General features: G+C 37.8%; 1 protein-coding gene across 4 annotated transcripts in view; it reads left to right on the forward strand.

The window, feature by feature from the left end:
* Positions 1-17,911, forward strand: part of lnx1 (ligand of numb-protein X 1) — a 54,494-nt gene that overhangs the window by 19,017 nt on the left and 17,566 nt on the right. For 2 of the 4 annotated variants that reach the window (XM_067383673.1, XM_067383672.1), the window contains 3 exons: positions 12,242-12,495; positions 14,789-14,944; positions 17,322-17,530. In XM_067383673.1, the coding sequence (XP_067239774.1) occupies positions 12,242-12,495; positions 14,789-14,944; positions 17,322-17,530 (619 nt within the window). The remainder of the gene's footprint in view (positions 1-12,241; positions 12,496-14,788; positions 14,945-17,321; positions 17,531-17,911) is intronic. The other 2 variants (XM_067383675.1, XM_067383676.1) reach the window with 1 other exon arrangement.

The following is a 17,911-nucleotide window of genomic DNA, read 5'->3' on the forward strand; positions in this document are numbered from 1 at the left end:
AGTTGCTCTCCACCGACTGCGCTGACCAAAAGCACGATGGGAAACGACTTGATGACGACACAGCTTAAAGCTTATTGGTTTAAACAACCGTGATGTATTGATCTGTTTTAAAATGTTTGATTTTAAAACAATAATATCATGTTTTTATGTGTATAACTTATGTGTGAATAGTCCTAAAGTCTCTGACAGTGCGATCACTCTGTGGGTATTATGTGATAGTTATCAGATTTATAAAAATATATAAAAACATGTCTGTAATTAAAATAAAAATGATTGATCCACACATCTTTCGAATGGAAATAAATAACAAGTACTTTGGGTGTATTGTTCATTATGTTTATATATAAAAAGAAACAGAACTTAAATTACATCAAGTTTATCAGCAAAAAAGCGCGAGTGTGAATCCCGCGATATCCGCCTTTGATCTCGTAGGTGTGTGATCCTCTTGATCCACTACGAGAACAGAGAACTGTCCGTCTTGCCTGCACTTTTTTCACTCCTCCCCTTACTGCAGCCGCCTACTCTCGGCTGAACTTCAGGCGAGGCTAGGCGCATCTCAAACAAGCCTATTTTGGTCTATAACTCCTCCCCGAACTCCCCGCTGCTCTGTATCTTGCTCTCTCATTGGCTGTCGGTCATCGCCGATGTAGTTTTCAGTCACTTTTCACACAGCAGGATTTTGAATCGCCGTCAGTTCCAGATATTTAGCATGCCCAATATCTCAGGGGCGTCTGCGAATCTCTCAGATCGCGTCTTTGCTCATTCACACCGTGTGATTGTCACTTGCGTGAATGAGCACCGATTTGCCTGTGATTTCAGGCATTTGTTGACGATTTCTCAAAACCTGTCGGCGAGCCAAATCGGGGTTAAAATCGTGCAGTCTGAACTCAGCTTAAACATACAAATGTAATGCACATTATAATACATTGCAATGTCCTAAGTCTGTAAGATACATGAAGATTTCAGTCTTCACATTATATTCACAAAAAGAGGTGTTGACAGAATGAGATGGGGGTCCAAAGTCGAATCCCGTGTACATACCCCTCAGAGGGGCTTGTTGCATCCCTGTCAGACAGTTATCTTTTTCAATTGTCAGCAGCAAATTTCAGATTTTTTTCCCAAGCGTTATCTCCAAATAATTACCCCTTGTCAGCTTTCCCTGTAATTACACATTAAGTTTTAATTTCAGCTTTCACACACACGTGCACCTTTAACTGGTGCAAGCCTGCAAAATCAAAGCAGTCTTCATAAAAAAGAAAAGGATGACCTACATGTGACTGCCACATTCTCCTCTGCAGAGTCAAGTACTGCTTCTGAGCATTTTCCCCGGAGAGCAAGAGTTCAACAGATTGTCGCACGCTCTCGCCTAAGTGTCTGTCCTGCAGTTGCTCTGCAGTTGTTCTGCGTCCTCTCACCTTCCTCATCAGGTTAATGATGATGAGGAGCAGGAAGAGTAAAAAAAGTTGTTGCTAATTCAACACTTTAGCCGCATCCGAGAGAGAGTTGGCAGAGTTCTTTTCCCTGCTCAGCACCTGAGCTCAGGGCCGGATCTGCACCTGGGAAGGGTGCTCAGTCACTGCTGGTAAAGTAAGAGAGAGTTTGGGAAAGGCACAGGAAGTGGAGGGTGTGGGTTTCTTCTTTGTAAAATAGAGACAGCGTGCAAGCAGGAATAGAAGGATAAGAAATATTCATCCCACAACATGCATACATAAACCTGAGTTTAAATCCTCAGTTAATATATACATATTATAAAAAAAGTGCTTTATAGTGATCACCAAGCATTTTGATGTGTATTTTGATAATTCTTTTTGACAAATAAGACAAATGAGTTTTGAGCAGCAGCACGGTGGGATGATAAGAGAAGGACATGCAAAAGACCTGTGGAAGGTTTGACTTGATTGGACTGTCCAAATGCAGACATGTGAATGGCAATCTCCATTAAGTTTTATACCAACACTTTTTTTAACGTAGAACACCATCACTGCATACGATTATACCTACTTCCCTACTAAATAGTAGGCAAAAAGCAGTATGTGACATAGTATGTATGAATTTATTGTATTTATAAAACATTAGGCAAAAAGTATCTGGATGACCTACTAATTCTGGCCAGATTCTGAACTGTGCATCTGATGAACACTATTCCATGAGGCCATAGACAGTGAAGCGATGCAACTAATGCTGTAAGTCACATGACAATGACAACATGGTGAATGTAAACATAAAATAACATTTATACACTATATATAACTTTCTTTTTTTTACAGTCGCAAAGTAGCTTTCTCTTCAAATGCCGTACATTGCCACAATCAATCACAAAACACAGCCAATCAACACAGGCCTCTCTGTTTACACGCTCAATCACACAAGCAATGCACTGCAACTGTAGAGCATCAAACTAAGATAAGACATAACTTGTATTTTTATGGGTTCAATGACTTCCATCATTTTTATGTTATCCTTGTGGAATTTAAGGGATTTTTCACATAATATCCAATTATAAACATCCACAATCAGTCACTTGTCATTCATGTTTGAAAATTAATCATTTTTTTTCAAAACCAGTTAAGCTCAAATCCCGCCCATTGGTAAACTCAATTAGTCAAAAAAAAAAAAAAAATTGGGGGACATGAGGAACACTACTTTGGTCCAGTGAAATCTTGTGTGGGCAGGGCTACCTAGCATGTTACCACAGAAATAGGACAAAAAAACAAAACACAAAAAACCTCATAATAATGACATATTGTTTGTCACTTAAATGCAACTTAATTATCAAAGATACATGTCCCCTCAGCCTCAATGGGTTCTTGCGTACTAGTGTAATAATGCAGGATCTCTTGTCGTCACAGTGGCAACTCGTAGAGGACCACATATGTGAAGATATCTGGAAAACTAGGCCAACCAGAGCTGCTCAAGTGAAGCTAAAGTGTGAATAAACAGAAGATTACACACACACACACAAACCAACAGTGACCTCTTGCTCTAAAGATATTTTTGTGCTCTTAGAGTAGATACATATTTTAAACCTTCAGTACACAAGCACACATGTCTGCTGGGGCACAAGTCGTCTTAAAAAACACTTAAAATGCACTATAGGGGTGTCAGTTCTATCCTTGGCTGCGACTGAATTTGTGCAGAACAACACGCGAACACATGCAAAATGGATCACATGTAAAGGGCGCGCTCTCCGTCTTCCATAGGAGCAGGTCAGTTGTATCTACCACTTCAGACTGAGCACAGGTCTTAATGTTAAGTGCTTAGAGCAAAGATAACAGACACTCCAGCACTATCTCCTGCACACATTAGAGAACTAAAGCAGATCACCGTCCCGGTTCCACACTGAGGGAGAGAGAGAGAGAGAATGTGAGAAATAAAGTCAATGCGGTCGCTCAGCTGGGGGTGGGGGTGGGGAGGGGGTAGGGATGAACATAAATCTGCTGCTGTCTTCATCCTGCTGTTCTCATCACAGAGAAGAAGAGAAACAGAAGTGGGTGGGGAGGAGGAAAGTATAGGAAGAAGGTATAAGAGACAGAGAGAGAGGGATGGTGGAGGGAAAGGTAGGTCTGCAGGCTGCTGCCAGCGTGATGTCATTGGATGGCTGAGTGAGTCACATGATACAGTTTCATAGAGTGGGGGAGCGCACAGGGAACTGGTTAATGCCGTCAGTGTGTGTGTGTCAGCGTTCACATGCGATAGATGTATTTTTGTGAAAAACTATTTTTGTTTGTATTTTTAATTCAAAGGCCACTTCAGATGCATTGATGACTCAGAAATGGATTCTTTATTTAATATTTAAAGGCACAGTGTGTAAGATTTTTGGATTAAAATATCCCAAAACTATAGAACAGTTTTATATATTTTGTTGACTTGTGTACTTACATTATCTCAGATGTTTTCAAGAATGTTTAAATCCAGATAAATAATCAAGTTTAAACAGGACACAAACCGTGTCCGTGCATCGCCTTTCAATGACATCATAGCTGCGTTACCCTCAATTTTTTATTTTGTAAAAACCATGGAAACACTAAAGACAGTTTAATATATTATATGTTTTATAAGACAAGGGAACAACTGTTTGAATACATTTATAGACAGAAAACTAAGTGACCCTATACATACGCTTGACCAGAAGAAGTGGAAGAGATCACTGTGGCATAATAAAAGTCCCGCTGTTGTCGAGCCGTGTGTCGCGCTCGTCTCTCATTAGCAATCACTCCAGTAGCCTTGTTCCGTTCCCACGGCACTCGGCCCCACTCTGCTTTATACTACAGTAACGTTAATAATCTCATTCATGTGAGGTGAAGACGGCATCTCCCATGATTCCGCGCTCAATTTTGGCATCATCAAGCTATGCCTTTGTTTTAAACAGGCGACCTCTAGCGGCGACTAATATTTAATTAATCATTTCATATATATATATATATATATATATATATATATATATATATATATATATTTACATTTTATAGTCTAAATTATCATAATGTGGCATTAAATGTTAAAATGGAAATATTAATGAATCAAATATGGTATGAATATAATCATCAATTATTCTTAAATGAGATATAATGAAGTATAATAATATTTCCTTATTATGTGTTAAAATAGAAAAGTTGGTTGCAAAAAAAAAAAAAAAGCTACAGAGTTCACAAAAGGATAATGGGAAAAAACAGGCTGTGAAATTATGTGAAATTTAAGTGGATTTAAAAAATGTCCCCCAATGAGTTTTTCTTGGCCATTCATCGGTCTCTCCTCTTCTCTGGTCTTAGTAGTTCTCTCAGAGCATTTGCCATGGGTGTATAATCCACCAGACAATGAATTACTTGACGTGAATATGTCACGACTCCAAAAGACCCAAAGAGAGAAAAAAAAAAAAAGATTTGTGTGTCCTTCTCCCTCTTCCTTCCCATCTTTTTCTCCCTAAGATTATTACTTTCCTTAATCCTTCCTCCTGCTGCACTGAAGCTCTGATCTTCAAGCCCATCAGCAGATTAAGTACAGATAAGGAGGAAGACACCTCCTTTGATAAACTTCACAAAGACTGATTAAAGTGTATTTATATGTGTGTGCATGCCTCCCAAGTTAAACATGTCAAAGCAATTAAAGAGATCAGACCGACCGATCACCACTTTTCCATGATGCATTTGTAATTGTTAAATCGTTAAATCGTGTAATTGTAAAATTGTTAATCGTCTTTCGTTAAATGATGCGCCAAATGTTCTCTGTAGGTGAAAGATCTGGACTGCAGGCAGGCCAATTCAGCACCCGGAATCTTCTAAAACGAAGCCATGCTGTTGTAATAGCTGCAGTTTGTGGTTTTGCATTGTCCTGCTGAAATACACAAGGCCTTCCCTGAAATATACGTCGTCTGGAGAGGAGCATATGTTGTTTTAATTCCTTTATGTACCTTTCAGCATTCATAGTGCCTTCCAAAATTTGCAAGCTGCCCATACCGTATGCACTTATGCACCCCCATACCACCAGAGATGCTGGCTTTTAAACTGAACGCTGATAACATGCTGAAGGTGTCCCTTCTCTTTAGCCCGGAGGACACGGTGTCTGTGATTTCCAACAAGAATGTCAAATTTGGACTTGTCTGACCATAGAACACTTTTCCACTTTGAAACAGTCCATTTTAAATGAGCTTTGGTCCACAGGACACGATGGCGCTTCTGGACCATGTTCACATATGGCTTCTTTTTTGCATGATAGAGCTTTAGTTGGCATCTGCAGATGGCACGGCGGATTGTGTTTACCGACAGTGGTTTCTGGAAGTATTCCTGGGCCCATTTAGTAATGTCATTGACACAATCATGCAGATGAGTGATGCAGTGTCGTCTGAGGGCCCAAAGACCACGGGCATCCAATAAAGGTCTTCGGCCTTGTCCCTTGCGCACAGAGATTTCTCCAGTTTCTCTGAATCTTTTGATGATGTTATGCACTGATGATGAGATTTGCAAAGCCTTTGCAATTTGACGTTGATTAACTTGTTTTTAAAGTATTCCACAATCTTTTTACGCACTCTTTCACAGCTCTGCCCATCTTTACTTCTGAGAGACTCTGCCTCTCTCAGACATCCCTGTTATAGCTAATCATGTTACAGACCTGATATCAATTAACTTAATTAGTTGCTAGATTTTCTCCCAGCTGACTCTCTTCAAAATGTCTTGCTTTTTCAGCCATTTGTTGCCCCCGTGCCAACTTTTTTGAGAACTGTAGCAGGCATCAAATTTGAAATAAGCTCATTTAGTGGATAAAAGTGTAAAATTTCTCAGTTTAAACATTTGTTGTGTTATCTATGTTCTATTGTGAATAAAATATTGGCTCATGTGATTTAAAGGTCTTTTAGTTTTCATTTTTTTCAAATTTAAAATTTGTATAATATAATATAATAAATACATTTAATAAATACATTCAAATGAATACATTTATATTTAAATAATTATTCTTAGTCTTTGTTGTAACTAGAGGCCCCCAGGTAGTTTGAGACCCCTGCAGTATATCAGATATACTGAGCTGGATGCTGGTACACACACAATAACCTGCAGCGCTCTGAGATTTCAGATGTCAATTGGAACTGAATGTGCTGCAGTTTTGTCAGAAATGCATTTTGTGCTGGTGCAGCGTTGCGTTGCAATGCTGTCTGTCGGACAACCAGTCTCAAGCTCTTTAACTGCTGCAGTGTTCGTGTAAGCGAGCGTTTGTGTGTGTCCGCCGGTGTAGCTACTTATGAGTGCTGATTGCGTGCAACGATGGAGTGATTTAGTATCTCTCTATCTCAGTGGTTCAGCAGTGAGCTATGATGAGGACATCGCTGTCCTCTCTGTGTGTCAGTCATACACTGAGCTGTGATTATCCTGATGCTCGGGTCTGGATTAGCAAGCTAGCAGTGGAGATTCCAGGGGGAAGGGATGGAATATATCACATTTTTAAGCATTATCTGTATATCTAATATACACATGCATAATGGAAGCATAACTAGGTTACACTGCAAAAAGAAACTAAATAGTTTCTTCAATTAAACATATGTCAATAAACATTATATGGTAGTTCAGTCTAGAAAAATACAAAAAGTATAATATAATACATGATATATAATGTAATATATCATGCACAAATGAATGCATAATTACGTTCACACTAGATATATGTGACAAATATATAATGTTATATATGATGATGTGTTTACACACACCCACTAAATGTGTGTGTTTGTGTTCACATCTTTTTAGGTCAGTATCAGGAATTGAGTCTGGCATCTCACTCTGATGGAAATATGTTTATATGTGTGTCTAAGACTAGTACAGCCCAGTCTTAGATCTGTGTTATTTGGGTAGGTTCAGGATAATCCATTCACTCAAAAGAGGATTGAAGCATCAATCTGGTTTTGATGACTTAGATTCAGACCATTGTGTGTTTTGATGTTGTAGTCGAAGATTTAGTGTACTGGATTTAGCGCGAGCACGTGTGTCAACGCTGTAAGTAGCCAGCGGAATATTCTAGAGATTAATTTCATCATTATGAAGAGAAGAGAGCACATAATTCCCCCTCTTTTTGTCTGGTCATTATGAGGTCTCACCAGGCTGTGGCCTACATCTCCATAATCACAATCAAAAACAGGGAAAACAAATGAAAAGAAAATAAGATAGAGGTTTGGTTTTAGATAAAAAGAATCTTGTGATATGTGGTTCAAAGACACTCTATCAATCACTTTTCATGTTATTGACGTCCAAAGTGGACACAGGTGCATATTTGATTGTTTTTTGAGTGTGTTCCATGAAAAAATAACAGCATACAATTTTGGAACGACATCAGGGTAAGTAAATAAATGAAAATGATTACGTTTTTGATGTACTGTCTCTTTAAGGAAGTAAAAGCTACACATAAACTGCAATAATGCGACAGCAAAGGGAATATGAGAAGATGAAGTTGGGGATCAGGTTCCAGGGAAGATTCATAGACGGAGGGAAGTGAACGAATAAAAGAAGGTTTGGAACATGGGGAGAGAGCGATGGAAAAGTGCATGAGAGTTGTTAATCTCTCTCTGTGTTGCTCTGTGCCCTGCTGCCCGTCCATATGGTTGCGTATACAGTATGTGTGTGAGAGAATAAAAATGAAAGAGGAAATTGGGTGCAAGGTGACTGGCACATGCCATCGTTGCTTGGATTAAACAATAACCTCTGCGTTGCTGTTATTGTGGCTGCATGCTTTATATGCGAGTCTGTCAGGACAAAGACACGGCTTGTGACTTCAGACCACGGATTGCAGCTTTATCTCTAGCAGGAAAGCCTGTTTTAATTAACATCTGCCTAAGCCCATTAACGATGGAACAGACAAGACCATTGTGTTGCATCTTTGTCTCTCTCTTTCTATCATGCATATATACACATTGCACTGAGCATTTGCCCTCAATAACACAGATAGTATCATTTGCTAGAGTGTTGAGAGTTCAAAATTTGTTTAATGAGAATTTGTCTAAAAGACAATGCCAAAATAAAATTTCTATTGCTGTTATTGCTATTTTTTCTGTAAAACACAAAAGTAATTTCAAAGTGACTGTGGGCTGTCAAGCTCCTAAAAGGCAAGCAAACAAATACATTTTAGGAGTTTTTTTCCCACGCTAATGTCGTGACATTTCTGGGTCTGAGGAATGAGAAATTTATTTTTTATTAAAAAATTATATATATCGTGCCATGAGATCTCGTGAGATTAAAATGTGATGAGATTTCTCGTCGAAGTGAAAAATATTGCCATGATGGATTGTGAAGGTGAAATTAGAATAGAATATGCCACAGCTACATTTACATTACACCTCCATTGCCGTCTTGCTTTTTATAGAAATAAAAATCCATTCAGATCATCCAGCGCGAGCTGTCGTATGTAGTGCAGCAGGAATTAGAGTTCACTGATCACATGATGAGAATAAGTGACGATGACTGACAAGACTATGGCGGAGGATTCGTTGCACAACAGAGCCTGCGTCTGACAAATGTCTTGTCTTGAAGAATGCACGCTCAGCACCACCGCTCCCTATTCACAGAATAAGCACTATCAAAATCAAAAAAGAAAGTAAAATTCGAGGGAAAGCAGAAAGTTAAGCAGGAAGTAGAACTGAAATTGAAGATGGTTAGTTAAAGGGTTAGTTCACCCAAAAGTTAAAATAATGTCATTAATTACTCACCCTCATGTTGTTCTACACCCGTAAGACCTTCATTCATCTTTGGAACACAAATTAAGATATTCTGATTGAATTCGATGGCTCAGTGAGGCCTGCATTCACAGCAATGACATTTCCTCTCTCAAGATCCATAAAGGTACTAAAAACATATTTAAAACAGTTCATGCGAGTTCAGTAGTTGTACCTTAATATTATTAAGCAACAAGAATACTTTTTGTATGCCAAAAAAAAAATAAAAATAACGACTTTTCAACAATATAGTGATGGGCCGATTTCAAAACACTGCTTCGGAGCGTTACGAATCAAATCAGTGACTCGGATCAAAGCAGTGTTTTGAAAATTTTGCCACACAAAAAGTATTCTCGTTGCTTTATATTATTAAGGTAGAACCATTGAACTCAGATGAACTAATTTAAATATGTTTTTAGTACCTTTATGGATCTTGAGAGAGGAAATGTCTAACTCTTTAAAAACTTTTTAAAACATTTCAAATGCATCATTGAGGATTTCTAAAAAATACCATGTAAAAATCTCGTCTTGTTCTCGTGAAGTCAATCTCGTGTCTTGTCACACCCCTAATATATACACTACCATTCAAAAGTTTGGGATCGATAAGATTTGTAATATTTTTAAAAGAAGTTTCGTCTGCTTACCAAGGCTACATTTATTTAATTAAAAATACAGTAAAAACAGTAATATTGTGAAATATTATTACAATTTAAAATAACTGTTTTTTGTTGGAATATAATATAAAATGTACTTTATTTCTGTGATGCAAAGCTGAATTTTCAGCATCATTTCTCCAGTCTTCAGTGTCACATGATCCTTCAGAAATCATTTTAATATGATGATTTGCTGCTCAAGAAACATTTATTATTATTATCAATGTTGAAAACAGTTGTGTACTTTTTTTTCAGGATTCCTTGATGAATAGAAAGTTCAAAAGAACAGCATTTATCTGAAATACAAAGCTTTTGTAACATTATACACTACCGTTCAAAAGTACAAAAGTACAGTGTATTGTTTGTACAATTCTAAACAATAAATGTTTCTTGAGCAGCAAATCAGCATATTAGAATGATTTCTGAAGGATCATGTGACACTGAAGACTGGAGTAACGATGCTGAAAATTCAGCTTTGCCATCACCGGAATAAATTACTTTTTAAAATATTTTCAAATAGAAATCAGTTATTTTAAATTGTAATAATATTTCACAATATTGCTGATTTTACTGTATTTTTAATTAAATAAATGCAGCCTTGGTGAGCAGACGAAACTTCTTTTAAAGACATTAAAAATCTCACCGATCCCAAACTTTTGAACGGTAGTGTATTTAAAGAAAGCAATGACCATTCATGAACCTCATGTGCTCTGTATAATATCTGCCAATTTAAATGTTCTTCTCTCCTCTTAGAGAAGACTAAAAATTGACTTCATTAGCTATGCAACTCACTTAGGAGGCTCTTCTTCACGACTATGAATGATGTAAGAGTTTCAGACTGACAGACAAGAATCAAGGGGGAAAGATCCTGAAGTGAACTAGCAGTGTCCCACCTCAGCTGACCACTGGTTGGTCTCCATGGTGCCTCTGTGTTATATAATATAAGGAGATGATGTTCCCTCTCAGGTAATCACTCTAATTGCTTTTGATAGCCGCAGAAGAGGCCAAGAGTAGGTTTCATTTATTACACCAGTTAGCTGTAGATCTATCTATGTATCTATCTATCTATCTGTCTGTCTGTTCGTCATTCTATCTGTATCGTCTGATAAAATATCAGGGTTAGGTTTTATATGTGAGTGGTAGCGGTAGTCATCACTGTAACAGAACCTGAGTGAAAGCAGCCGTTGTTCTTTTAGGGCAGTTATTAAGTTTGCACACCTGAGACATTCCAATCAGTGGTCAGTAGTAAGTGAGATATACGGCCAGTGTCAAGCTCTCTGCCACGCGTCCCCTTTCTCTCCCTTATAGCATCTATGAGTGTGTAGACAGGCATGAATACTGAGACAAAATGCTTTATTTTAAACCAGATCCCTAAGGCATGGGATTTCTCCTGGTGCTGTACACATTTTTTTGCGTGTATGTGTCCACCCATTGATTTATCTCTTCACAGCCGGCCCCTCAGAGAGAGCTCTGCTCCAGTAGCTGCCATAACAGTGCCATCATTCACTTTACAATTGTTTTTGAGATGATTTTATTATTTTCTTTCTACTATACAATTTTGGCCAGCTGTTTAGTGTTGATTAAATTACTGTTATGTGTTATCTTTTCAATTAATGGGTGTGAAATTGAATTGAATTGGTCAAATCTCATTTGAATTTGAAGAATGTCTGTCTGTGGGTCTTTCTATCGATCTATAGTCCTGCCCACATTGAAATCTCATTGGTCCAAAATATAACATCAAATAACTGACTGGATATGATTGGACGACATTGCACAGCAGTTTCCAATCAGTGTGAACAGACAAATTGCTTGTCACTGGTTAGGACAGTGTAAAGCTCATGGATTCAGAACGGAAGAAAACCTATGACCTTGTGGGAGGGTTTACTTGTGTCACGGGCTGATGGTTTATTGGTTTGTCAATGTCTCTGTGTGTGAACAAAGTGACATTTGAGGAATGCTCTTGAGTACAAATATAAGCCGCAGGTCTATTTCTGAATGTGTTCATATGTAATCTACACTAGCGTCTGCCTGTGAGTGTATATGAGTAAGGTCATAAAGAGATATTTAGCACATGGTTAGTTTTGTAAGGTAAAGAATCTAATTTCAAAGGCGAGATGTTTTATATTCTAGTCTTTGTGTTTGTTTCTCATGCTTCCTGGGGCGAAACATGTTTGCTTGTTGATCTCCTCTGCAATGGCGCAGCATAATATATCAGCAACACAACACTGTACACACAAAGATCAAGTACAAGTCCAAATACACCCTCTTGCAACAATGTGATTATTCAGTCTCCTCTACGTGACTTTGCTTTCCTAATTGGCCCATAGATGACGACACATTCATTGTATGATAATGTATCTTGCTGACCTAGTTGTCGGTGTGTGTGTGTGTGTTCTCACAGGTGTAAAGGAGCGTCACACTATGGCCTCTCCGCAGAGAGAAAGCGGCGCTCTCAGGAGGGAGACTGCACAGACAGCACCTCAGAGCTCACTGTGGCGGCACTGCCCGGGGAGGGATGCCCCTCCTCTGCTATCGCCCTCCTATCAGACGAGCCTGGCCTGGTTAACCCCGCCTATGAGCCCAGTGTGGAAGATAACAGCCAATCCGGGAGCACCACCAGCCTGGCAGCACGCAGCGGTTCGAGGAAGAGTGAGTGTGAGTGCACACATTGTGCTTGTGTGTATTTGTCTTAATATTATTTATATAATATTAATTATATTTGAGATATGTATAATGTTAAATATTTGTATTTTATTATATATGTTGCTTATTGATATAAGATAAAATTAGCATTATTTAGTTATTTGCTTTTAAAATTAAAGGATGTCCCCACAATATGAATATTTGTAATTTTTTTGTGTATTTGTCTAATATATATATATATATATATATATATATATATATATATATAGGCTACACCCCCTTTTTTAGACTAAGAATTAGGATATAAATCTTTGTCTTTCCCTCACTCATACTTTCAGAGACAGTTAATCTGACTAATGTCAATTGATCAAAGTCACCCTCTGCGGCATTTATGTCATTTTACGCAAAAATCGATTCAAAGGGTATGTCTGTAAAGGCTCAGCTGAGACACGCAATTGATATTGCAGTTAGAGAAACAAAGAAGAGAAGATAGAGAACGTTCAAATATGCCTTATGAATACTTTATGAGGCCTGTTCCTGACCTCCACAAAGTAGTTCAGATGCGTTTCACTGTCTGACATACCCTCGAAACGTGAAGCCTTGAGAATGGGGACAATAAATGCTGCTGCACCAGCATTTCTGGCTTTGGGACTGGAAACAGTGTGACACTGCAGCTGAACAAGCTGTCTGCCTCCAATCCTGTCCTGTCAGGACAGAAAGACTGAAAGAGTTGAGGAATGAGACAGAAAAATATGTATTGCAGGGGTTTTCGACCTTTACAGACCCAGCAACCTCTGATCCATACTGTCAGCCCTCTCACTTTTAATAAATCCACTTTATTCAGGAACATTAACTATTTTATAATCCTTAAGTGATCATTAGTTTGTCATAAGTTCTGTATAGTTTTATATATCTTCTCCAGTGATCACCTGGTGGGTCTCTCAGCGGTCCTTGTTTGAAAATCCAAATGTTAAACAGGGCATACAGTACAGTCCAAAAGTTTGGAACCACTAAGATTTTTAATGTTTTTAAAAGAAGTTTCATCTGCTCACCAAGGCTACATTTATTTAATTAAAAATACAGTAAAAACAGTAATATTGTGAAATATTATTACAATTTAAAATAACTGTTTTCTATTTGAATATATTTCACAAAGTAATTTATTCCTGTGATGCAAAGCTGAATTTTCAGCATCATTACTCCAGTCTTCAGTGTCACATGATCCTTCAGAAATCATTCTAATATGCTGATCTGCTGCTCAAGAAACATTTAATGTGTACAATTGTACAAAATATTTGTGTACAATATTTTTTTTTCAGGATTATTTGATGAATAGAAAGTTCAAAAGAACAGTGTTTATCTGAAATCTAATCTTTTGTAACATTATAAATGTCTTTACTGCCACTTTTGATTGATTTAATGCATCCTTGCTGAATAAAAGTATTAATTTCTTTAATTTCTTTTCAAAAAAATAAAAATAAAAATTCTTACTGACCCCAAACTTTTGAACGGTAGTGTATAATGCTACAGAAGCTTTGTATTTCAGATAAATGCTGTTCTTTTGAACTTTCTATTCATCAAGGAATCCTGAAAAAAAAGTGCACAACTGTTTTCAACATTGAAAATAATCATAAATGTTTATTGAGCAGCAAATCAGCATATTAGACTGATTTCTGAAGGATCATGTGACACTGAAGACTGGAGTAATGATGCTGAAAATTCAGCTTTGCATCACAGGAATAAATTACTTTGTGAAATATATTCAAATAGAAAACAGTTATTTTAAATTGTAATAATATTTCACAATATTACTGTTTTTTACTGTATTTTTAATTAAATAAATATAGCCTCGGTGAGCAGACGAAACTTCTTTTAAAAACATTAAAAATCTTAGTGGTTCCAAACTTTTGGACTGTACTGTATGTAACATAATACAGTTCTATTTTTGTTGTCTGTGATCTATAGATTAAGTTACATAAACAGACCTAAAAAGTGTCCTAGGCTGTTCTGTGCTGATTCAGGTCTGACCTGAAGAAGTTCTAACCGTATTGCAGTCTCCACAATACAGCACCAGCAGGTGCTGCTTACTTCAGATGTTCATTGCTTTGCCTGCAGGTGCAGTGTGTTATGATGCTAAAAAAAAGGACAATTTGATTGGCTACTGTGTGCCGACTTATTTGTGATTGGCTGTAAGTAGACAGAAGGATGTGTGAGGGACATGTCCAGGCATGTTTAGGCAGAGAAGTTTCTCTCTCCTTCTTTCTCACTCAGTTCCTTCATATCTCTCTCTCACATTCATTCACAGATCGCAACTTTGACAGAACGTCGGTGCGTAGTCGTTCTTTCCGACGCCTGAATCGAGCCTTTAGTGTCCTGAGGAGGACCAAGAGTGGGACAGCAGTAGCCAACGAGACCACAGAGGAGCGAGACAACCTCAGAAACGCCACTATACCACCGGAGGGTAAGTGTATGTGTCTTGCAAGTACTATATCTCGTCAGGCCGGGAGTCCACCTGGTTGACCAGCTAAACACCAGCTTGGACCAGAAGACCAGCTGGGAGACCAGTTAGACCAAATTAAACCAGTTAAAACCAACAAACCAAGTGAAGAACAGGCGGATATGAGAGAAAGAGATGGAGAAAGAGTGTGTGTGTAATGGAGAAAGAAGATAAGGAGAGAGAAATCACAGAGATTGTTATCAAAGCTGTAGTTTACAGTCTGTTCAGGTACAGGTGCAGTATGAATCTTTCACCCAGAGCAAATGCAAACACATGAACAAATTTACATAAATATATATTGACATCAACTAGCTCTATGCTATTTTTGCAAGCATGTGAGCTTAAAATGTAAGCATGTTTATAAATACGAAAAATGTTGTTGTTATGAAGCATTATAGCATCGTAAAAAGACACATTTTCACCCAAAAATGAAAATTCTGTCATCGTTTACTCACAAATTTCTTTCTTCTGAAATTCATACAGGTTTGTAGCAACTTGAGTAAATGATGACAGAATTTTTGGGTAAACTGTCCCTTTAAGAACCTGAAATGGTGAAGAAATGGTCACCCACAGAACAAAAAATCAAACATGTTCTCACCCTCAATATTGCTGAATAGCATGCTAAAACAAAATCACTGGATAATAAAGGAGAAAGGGTGCGTGTCAGAAGGTGACAGTCTGGTTTGGGTCCGCTCAGCACCGCAGTAGCATATGGTCCTTTAATAATGCAGATGGAGCCTGAGGAGACTTGTCAGAGAGAGAGACAGAGAGGAAATGAAGCAGTGTGTCGGGACAGAGGGACTGGACAGATGAACGCTGACTGAGAGGGTTGCTTTCTGAATGAAAACAAAAGCAAAAAAGAGTGCTTGAGAGATTGGAAATGAGTGAGGAAAATACTGATGAGTGTGTGTGTGTGTTCGTTATGTAACACCCTGGTTGCGGTAGTAATGAGCTTCACTTTCTCTCTCTCCCTGCGAGCAATCAGAGGAGATGAGAGGAAAATATTGACTTTGAAAGAGAGAAACTGCAGATTGTGGAGAACAGGCGGATATGAGAGAGAGAGAGAGTGTGTGTAATGGAGAAAGAAGGGATGGATAAAGATGAGGAGAGACAAATCACAGAGATTGTCACAGAATCCAGCTGTGGTTTACAGTCTTTTCAGCTACGAGTGTAGTATAAATCAAAAACAGAACAAACACAAATGCATGTTATATTATGAATACATTTACAGTATGTATATATATATATATATATATATATATATTTTATTAATTGTCTGCCTAGCTCTATGGCTGCATAATAAATATATAAGTCTTCAGTGTCACATCCAGTGTTGCCAAGTCCGCGGTTGTCCCATGAAATCGGGCTACTTTTAAACTGTTGCCGGGGGTTGTTTTATCAATAACATGATATTTTGCCCCTGGAATGCAAATTTTACCAGGGGACCCCCGCCAAAACGTGGATTTTCCCCCCAGAACTTGATTTTTACCGTGGGACCCCCCTGAAATGCGATTGGCTTAGTTTTGGGCTAGTTTTGAGGAGTAATTGGGCAGGTTTTGTTGTGAAAACCTGGCAACCCTGGTCACATCCTTCAGAAATCATTCTAATACATTTATTCAAGAAACATTTCTTATTATTATCAATGTTGAAAACAGCTGAGCTGCTTAATATTGTTTGTGGAAACTGTTGATTTGATTGAGTACTGTTGAACTTGATTGTATTAAACGTTCAAAAGAACATTTTTTACAAAACTTTGCTATCACTTTTGATCAATTTAATGTGTCCTTGCTAAAGTAAAGTATTAATATTTTTAATTTCTAAAAAAAAAAAAAAAAACCTTCTAACACTTTATTTTGATGGTCCCCCCAACAGACATTCTACTTACTATAAGTCAACTTATTCTACTAAACCGAACTGTAACACCCTAACCTAACAGTCTATTACAGTCTACTAATACTCTAATGAGAGTTAGTTGACAAGTAGTTGCAAAGTTACTTGTGTTGTTTAATGTGTTGAAATAAGGTGTAACCAAAAATCTTACTGACCCCAGATTTTTGAATGGTAATGTATCTGAGTTATGCACATTAATTGATAAAATGATTGAAACAAAAGTTAACTTCATCACTTTAATTGTTACATTTATCTTATATAATATATTTTCGGGAAGTCTTGTCCCGCCTTCCTTCCTCTGATGGACCGCTGTAATGCTTTTTTAAGGCATTGAAGTCATGTTTGGCACAGCTTTGGTCTGGACAGATGTCCTGTTTGTGTAGCACAGAAAGAAATGATCATGTGGGAGTTCAGTGATTACAGATACTCTCTCTCTCTTTTTCTCTCTCAGTATTTGCATTACCTCAGCTGCATCATCTAATCCCTGATGGTGAGGTCACCAGTATTAAGATCACCAGGGCAGATCCTTGTGAACCACTAGCTATCAGCATTGTCGGGGGCAATGAGACGCCTCTGGTACGCATTCTCATTCAGGATATCTACCGAGAGGGGGTCATCGCTCGGGATGGAAGACTGCTACCTGGGGATATGATCCTCAAGGTGCGTATGTGTGCTAGATCTGATGTTACGTCATTGTACAGTAGGAGTGAATCGTCCTGGTTTTGATAGCACATGTTGTCATGGGCTTTACCATCTGTTGTTCAGAAGGGAAGCGTGTGAGGATTCTGCTTGTAGCCAGACAGAATCCAATTTTGTAATGAATTTTGTTTTAATTCTTAATTTAATCTGGTCTAATTTAATTTTAATGTTATGTTATGTACTATAGATATGTAATATTCTATATTATTTTGTCTAAATAAATAAACAGCTAACAATTAAAATTAATCATTTTAAACACTACAAGTAAATTTTGCATAAAATGATTAGTGTTTAAATATTCGCTTCAAGTGAAAGTTAGATGACGGCAAAAATAATCTAAAT

This window comes from Chanodichthys erythropterus, chromosome 4 (assembly GCF_024489055.1).
Source record: "Chanodichthys erythropterus isolate Z2021 chromosome 4, ASM2448905v1, whole genome shotgun sequence".
Classification (NCBI taxonomy): Eukaryota; Metazoa; Chordata; class Actinopteri; order Cypriniformes; family Xenocyprididae; genus Chanodichthys; species Chanodichthys erythropterus.